Source organism: Ichthyophthirius multifiliis (assembly GCF_000220395.1).
Source record: "Ichthyophthirius multifiliis unplaced genomic scaffold scaff_1120509250210, whole genome shotgun sequence".
NCBI classification, from domain to species: Eukaryota; Ciliophora; class Oligohymenophorea; order Hymenostomatida; genus Ichthyophthirius; species Ichthyophthirius multifiliis.
The window spans coordinates 357-8,073 of record NW_004086964.1 but is presented as its reverse complement, the minus strand read 5'-3'; the positions used below and the strand labels follow the sequence as shown (position 1 = coordinate 8,073).

At 16.2% G+C, this 7,717-nt stretch overlaps 1 protein-coding gene across 1 annotated transcript, besides 16 other annotated features; it reads right to left on the bottom strand. All coding sequences in view use genetic code 6, as the record gives it.

Moving 5' to 3' along the window:
• Positions 1-76: 76 nt before the first annotated feature.
• IMG5_056920 (viral a-type inclusion repeat protein) lies at positions 77-3,117 on the bottom strand (the record flags this gene model as incomplete). The annotated part of the gene is made up of 3 exons (XM_004037231.1): positions 2,547-3,117; positions 1,992-2,456; positions 77-1,925 (listed from the first exon to the last, which is right to left on the bottom strand). Coding segments are annotated over exons 1-3 (2,883 nt in total), but the record flags the coding sequence as incomplete, so codon positions are not given.
• Positions 1,933-1,990: a microsatellite.
• Positions 1,949-2,000: a microsatellite.
• Positions 2,497-2,532: a microsatellite.
• Positions 2,713-2,779: a microsatellite.
• A 172-nt stretch (positions 3,118-3,289) lies between the features above and the next one.
• Positions 3,290-3,336: a microsatellite.
• A 322-nt stretch (positions 3,337-3,658) lies between these two features.
• Positions 3,659-3,722: a microsatellite.
• Positions 3,676-3,722: a microsatellite.
• Positions 3,723-4,034: 312 nt separating this feature from the next.
• Positions 4,035-4,072: a microsatellite.
• A 183-nt stretch (positions 4,073-4,255) lies between these two features.
• Positions 4,256-4,308: a microsatellite.
• An 876-nt stretch (positions 4,309-5,184) lies between these two features.
• Positions 5,185-5,220: a microsatellite.
• Positions 5,187-5,232: a microsatellite.
• A 1,760-nt stretch (positions 5,233-6,992) lies between these two features.
• Positions 6,993-7,052: a microsatellite.
• Positions 6,993-7,084: a microsatellite.
• A 48-nt stretch (positions 7,085-7,132) lies between these two features.
• Positions 7,133-7,179: a microsatellite.
• Positions 7,180-7,197: 18 nt separating this feature from the next.
• Positions 7,198-7,250: a microsatellite.
• Positions 7,251-7,323: 73 nt separating this feature from the next.
• Positions 7,324-7,388: a microsatellite.
• Positions 7,389-7,717: the final 329 nt, after the last annotated feature.

The following is a 7,717-nucleotide window of genomic DNA, read 5'->3' as shown; positions in this document are numbered from 1 at the left end:
TAGACAACTCTAGTTCTTAATTCATTTACTTCTTTTTCTCTCTTGAGATTATTTCAGTTAATCTTGTAATTTCTTATTTGCTTGCTCCAAAAGAATTAATTTAAACTTAATAATTAGATATTTCAGTCCTTACAGATCTAATTTCATTATCTTTATTAATAATCAGTGCATTCAAGCTTTCAATTTATTGAGCTAATTATTAAATTTTACTTTCATATAATTAAATCTATCTTGAACTATTTTCCAATTAAGCTACTCGGCCTCTTAAATCATTATTCTCTCTTTCTCTAACAGATATTATTTCAGTAAGTCTAGTAATCTCTTATTTAGAAACGCCAACTTAATTAATTTAGATTTAATATTATGAAATTTCAGATCTAACGGTTCTTAATTCATTTTCTTTATTAACAACTAAGCTATTTAAGCTTTCAATTTACTAGGTAAGTTAATTAATTCTACTTTCATAAACAGGAATATTAGCCTTGCTGCTTTCATACTCACTTATTTTAATTCTATAAGAGTTAATTTCCTATTCAAGTTAAGAAATTCTTTTTTAAGATAATTCTAATTATTAACTCATTTTTACTATTTTTTCTTCTTATATTTAAATGTTTGTAATATAATTTTAGATATCACCTTCTCTCTTAGATCTCTTTACTAATTCATTACTATGTTCATTGACTTAGATCATTAATTCTTCAATTCTTTTTCTTAATTATTAATTGTTAAGTTCACATTCTTATAGTTTAGCTTAATAGACGTTTATTTATGAATTCGATTATTCTAGTTAGACAACTCTAGTTCTTAATTCATTTACTTCTTTTTCTCTCATTGAGATTATTTCAGTTAATCTTGTAATTTCTTATTTGCTTGCTCCAAAAGAATTAATTTAAACTTAATAATTAGATATTTCAGTCCTTACCGATTTGAGCTCATTGTCTTTATTAATAATCAGTGCATTCAAGCTTTCAATTTATTGAGCTAATTATTAAATTTTACTTTCATATAATTAAATCTATCTTGAACTATTTTCCAATTAAGCTACTCGGCCTCTTAAATCATTATTCTCTCTTTCTCTAACAGATATTATTTCAGTAAGTCTAGTAATCTCTTATTTAGAAACGCCAACTTAATTAATTTAGATTTAATATTATGAAATTTCAGATCTAACGGTTCTTAATTCATTTTCTTTATTAACAACTAAGCTATTTAAGCTTTCAATTTACTAGGTAAGTTAATTAATTCTACTTTCATAAACAGGAATATTAGCCTTGCTGCTTTCATACTCACTTATTTTAATTCTATAAGAGTTAATTTCCTATTCAAGTTAAGAAATTCTTTTTTAAGATAATTCTAATTATTAACTCATTTTTACTATTTTTTCTTCTTATATTTAAATGTTTGTAATATAATTTTAGATATCACCTTCTCTCTTAGATCTCTTTACTAATTCATTACTATGTTCATTGACTTAGATCATTAATTCTTCAATTCTTTTTCTTAATTATTAATTGTTAAGTTCACATTCTTATAATTTAGCTTAATAGACGTTTATTTATGAATTCGATTATTCTAGTTAGACAACTCTAGTTCTTAATTCATTTACTTCTTTTTCTCTCATTGAGATTATTTCAGTTAATCTTGTAATTTCTTATTTGCTTGCTCCAAAAGAATTAATTTAAACTTAATAATTAGATATTTCAGTCCTTACCGATTTGAGCTCATTGTCTTTAATTGCTAAGAGAACATTTAGCTTTTCGATTTCTTATTAAAGTAAATTAAATTTAGATTAATATTCATTAATTCTTATTTCATAAGAACTATATTATTAGATTTTAACTCTTAATTCATCATTTTCTCTCTAACGTATAACTATTGTTTCTTTCAATTTATTTATTTCTCCATCATATTATTCACGATTAATTCTAATTTTATTTAAATATGTATATATATATATATTTATTTATATATATATTTAATTATTTATATACTTAATTTATTAAGATAGTTTTTCGATTTATTAAGTTAGTAGTACTATTTTTTGCTCATATTCTTAATTTCTTATATTAATATTGGATTTGTCAATAAGTTGTTAGTTCAATGATTAAATATTATTTTGTAATTATTTTAATTCAGATTCTTTTTGAATAACAATTTAGTTAAGTTTTTCGATTTAGGTAGTTAATTAAGAACATTAAGATTAGTATTTATTCAATTCTACTAATAATTTATCTCTTTCTTATGTTATTGCTAAGATTTATCCTTCATTATTTTTTTTATTTCTTTTAACAACTTCATGATTTTATTCTTATTAAGCAATTAATTATTAAATTTATAATTCTAATTAGCTTATTTTTTCAGTGTTTTCTTTGTAAATTATTTTTTCTCTTATTTCAATAGGCCTATTTCTTATTGTTTAAATTTCTAAAAGATATTCAGAGTTTTTTTATTCTAATCTATTTTTATTTATAATTAATTTTTTTTTAAAAAATTATTTATTAATCATAAATAAATATTAATAATAAAATAAATCAATTTTTTTTTACATTCTAATCCTTTCATTCAAAGCTAAAATTTATTCGCTGTTATCACTCTGAATGTAAACTGGTTTTTCTACTATCCTTTCTTAAATTTAAATTTGCTATTATTTAGACTATTCTACATATTAAATAGGCACTTATTAATATTAAACAACAGGTTATACTTAAGCAAAAACAGTTTGCAGTTATTACATAGGTACAGTTTAAACAGTTTATACTTATTATATAGGTACAGTTTAGACTGTTTAAACAGTTTAATAGTTTTAAACAGGGACATAAGAAGTGACCAAATTAGATTATTTTCCAATAATTCTTGCATTATCGTTTTCAGTTACATATCTCACAGGAGATTCAGATCTGTAAACAACTCTAGATTAAGCTTATCCTTATCCAATTAAACTATTTCTATGTTCATAAGCCATGTTTTAAGATTATATTATATTTCCTCCAGTAGTAACTTAACCAACTAGTTAGGTTATTCCTTGTTATAAGTTCTATCCATTATTAGAATTAGATACATAACTAGACTAACCTTAATTGACTAAGTTTTTGGGAGATCCTTATTAAATTTCCATTTTTTGTTTGCTTTTTTGATTTATATTATGCTTTTTTTCTTTTTTTTATTAATTTTTTAAATTTAAATTTTATTATAAAGGTTAACATGTTTTTATTTTTATTTTTACATAGATATTATGATATTATTTATTTTTCTATATTTATATTAAATTAAAAATATTATTGAGTTTTTTAATAAATTTTTTTATATTTATATAAATAAGTTATTTTTAATTTTATACATATCTTTTTATTGTTAATAAGTAATATTTTTATTTTAATTCATTTTATTTTATTTAAAATAAAATTTTTTCAAATTCAAAATAAATATCAATTTTTAAAAATTAAATGATAAAAAAATATAAATATAATATCTACAAACAAAATTAAAATAATTATAGTATTATAAGATAATAAAAATTATAAATACAATTTCTATTAAAATTTATTATAATAAAATGATTAATTTATTGTTCAATTATGAATTTTATTAGTTTTGATCATTAATTACTAAAACATAAGTAATTAAAAAATACATTTTATTTAAATATTTAATAATGAAAATAATTATATAAAAAATTATAATTATAAAATAATATAATATAATATAATATAATATAATATAATCATGAATCATGAGCCATGAATAAAGTTAATAATATAACTATTTTATTTTAGTATTAATTTTATAAAATTTAATATTACATAAGCAAATAATGTTTGATTTATACTAATCATTGTTTAACTTTATTTTAAGATATGTTTTTATTTCTAACTATATATTTTGAAATTTATTTGATAAAAAAATGTAATATAATACAAATATATTTATAAAAACAAAAATAAAAAGTGAAAGCAAGAGAAAAAGTAAAAATAAGCAAAATTATAGCACATGAAATATGAAGTCATAATCGTAATAAACTGATAATAAAATATTATAAATTAATTTATTTTAAAAAAATTAATTTTTTTAAAAATATAAATATTATAATGTTTTTTTAAACTATTTTTTCTAATTCTTAATTTTATTTTAATAACATAAAAAATTGTTTGAACAAATATATTAGTATTATGTTAAATTTTTATATTTTTATAATTATACTTTTATAACCTTTAAATAAAATAATTAAAAACCATATAAACCCTTAATTTCAATAATTTTAAAAGTAAAATATTTTATTAAAATAAAAATATGATATTAAATAAATATTTTTTTTGAAATAATAAAATAATATAAAAAAACAAAAAACTTAATTAAGAAATCAATTTTTTTTCTATTATTTCTATAATAAATAAATTAAAATACAATTAAATTTAATATTTAATTTTTTATGTAAAATTATCAACGTTTATATTCAAATTGCTATTAAATTCTCTGAAAGAAAACATATAAATATGTTATGAAAAATTATTAATTTATTAGTTTTCGTAAATTAATTAAATATTTTTATAATAGAATATATATGAGTTATCATTAAATTATATATTATGTTTGATATTAATATTCATATGTTAAAAGTTGTTTCAATATTTAAATTTAAATATAACTTAATTAATATAATTTATGAATCAACTGATAGTATACTTAATATTTTATGTGGTTGCTTAAAAATATAAAAATATAATTCTAAATAAATAATTTATAATACTCCCTTATCTACTTATTTTTAATTTTTAATTACAATCAGTACTTATTTTTATAATCAAAAAGTAAGAGATTTAAATAGAGTTTTTAAAATTAATATATATGAAAATTTTCAGTTTAAATTTAATTCAGTTGAGATTAATTAAGTTTAAAAATTTTTCGTTTGAAAGCTTTATTAAATTATAATTTACAATTTCAATAATTAAATATATACTTTTATTATTATTGTTTAGTTATTTTATAAAAAAATTAGAATTTCTTAAAATAAAATTCTGATATTTCGTAATATATATGAATTAATAACTAATAAATTTTATAATTCAAATTATATGAATTAATATTATATTATATTTTGATTATTTTAAAAATATATAAATAAAATATAAAAAGTTCTTTATATATAAAATATTTATTAATAAATATAAAATTTTAGTTATAATTAGTTATATTATATACTAAAATATATTTTATAATAAAATAATTATTTTTAATCTAAATTACAAAAATTTTAACATTTATAATTTAATTGTTAATATTTGTATTTAAAAAATAATTCTTATAAAGTTATATTTATTTTTAGATATATTTTTATTTTTTAATTTAAATTAAAATTTATATTAATTCACTTTTTAAAAATATTTATAATAAAAATAACTAAAAATCAATAATAAAAAACATTTAATCTAGAATTGAAATAAATTAAAGAAAAATATAAATTATATTATGTTCATAATCTTTTATTAATTGAAAATTATATATTTGATTTAAACAACTAATAAAAATAATACATTTATTGGAAAACTTAAAAAAAATAAAGATCATAAAAAATTATATTCTAATTTAAGATAAAGAATTAAAAATAATTTAAAATTATAATAAGAATAATTCTTTTTAAAATGGATTAAAAATCTAATCACCTTAATAAATTTTTATTATTAGATTAAGATCTAAAAGTCAATATTCGAACTTTTCTATAAATAATGATAATAATAAAAAGTTAATAAGTGTAAAATAAAAAAAATACCAATAATAAAATTTAGAATTAAAAAATTTTAAATCAAGATTAAAATATACATATTTAAATTAATGTTTTAAATATTTAGCTCCTTTTAAAAATACACTATCTTAAGAATTAAGGAGTATATAAAAATATTAATAAGTAAATTTAAAATAAATGAAATATATTAATTCTAAAAGTAAAGCAATAATAATTCGTTTTTTGTTTTGTTAGATAAATTAAAATATATATCAGAGAATCAAATAAATTAAAAAAGCATATAATATAATAAATTGTTAAATAGATTCTAATAAATACAAACAGTTTAATAAAAATTAGAATAATATTATAAAATGGATAAAAATAAATATAAAATAGCTTAAGGTTTAATTTTAGATGACGAAATTTAAGAATTTTTATGTATAAGATGAAGAATAATAAAATTATGATTATTCTAATGTTGAATATAATTAATTATATATTAATTAAAACATTAAACGAAATATTAATTTGGTATATAATATGAATAGTAAAAAAAAATGTAGAATAGATTAATAATGCTTTAGAAAATAGAAAAAAAAAATGCATAAAATGCACGATTTATAAGAACGCTTATAAAATTTAAGAATAAAATGATTATAATATTAATTAATAATACGAAGAAATTAAAAATATTTTTTTAATAATAAAAAACAATAATATTGTGTATGGGAACATATTTTTGACAGTTTTATTATTAAAAGTAGAAACATATTCTTTATAATATGAAGTAACATAAATCAGCTATATTTAAATTATTAAAAGATAATTATATTATTTAAAACTACTATGAAGAAGAAGAATTTAAGAAATATTTAGATATGAAAATAACATTTTACTTAAGATTTGATATAAAATATATATATTTTTATTTCTTTAATTAAATTAATTTTTTCACTTATTCTTAAGTAAATATATATTGGTTGATTAGTGTCTTAAATTCTGTTTTCAGTTTTTATATTTGAATTCTGACATCAGGAAGTTGTTCAAAATAATAATAAATATTCAATTTTTATTTTAGGTTATTAATTATTTTGTGTTTCTAGTGGTTAATTATTTTGTTTAATTATGCTCTACCAAAAACATAAGTAAGCCTTAATTACCACATAACTAACCCTTAAAAACTAATAAAAAAATATGCTAACTGCATAATTAAGCATTACCAACCTCTATAAATAGTCTGTATAAACGTGTTTTTTAAATTTGTATTCAACTTGGTATTATTCGGTTTCATCTCGGTATTTATCTGTTTCATCTCGGTATTATTCGGTTTCATATCTGTATTTATCTGTTTATCGCAGTATTATTTTTAGGTTACATATCGGTATTTAAGGGTTTTATACAATTTTTCTCATATTCTATTAGATTTTTTTAATTTTCTATAAAGTTTTTCAATTTTCTATCAATCAGGTTTTTAAGTTATTTATATTTATAGAGTTATTGATTTTTAATTATAAGATTATTAATTATATTTTATGATGATCTTAAGACTTTTTTATGTTTTTTATTAAAAAATTATTAGTAGATAAATTAATAAAAAGTAACTAATTAATATATAATTATTAAATATTATTATTAATTATACAAGTATTTAATATATAATTATAAATATCAAATCTAAATTATATTTTTATTATCTTTTAAATCTATATTAATATATAATGTATTATTTATTATTTTTATTTATTTAAATAATTAAAAAATTTATTAAATATATATATATTTAATACAAATTAAATATTTAATTATTTTTAGAAAAAAAATTATTTTAACTAAATATATTTAAATAATTATGTTATATAATATATAAATACTTATATTAAAGGATTAATATTTTAAAATAAGTTTAAATTTTAATTAAAATGAGTAATACTTATAAAAAAAAATATATATATTTTATAAAGAAAAAATTAAATTATAGTGTATACTCGACCTTCTCAA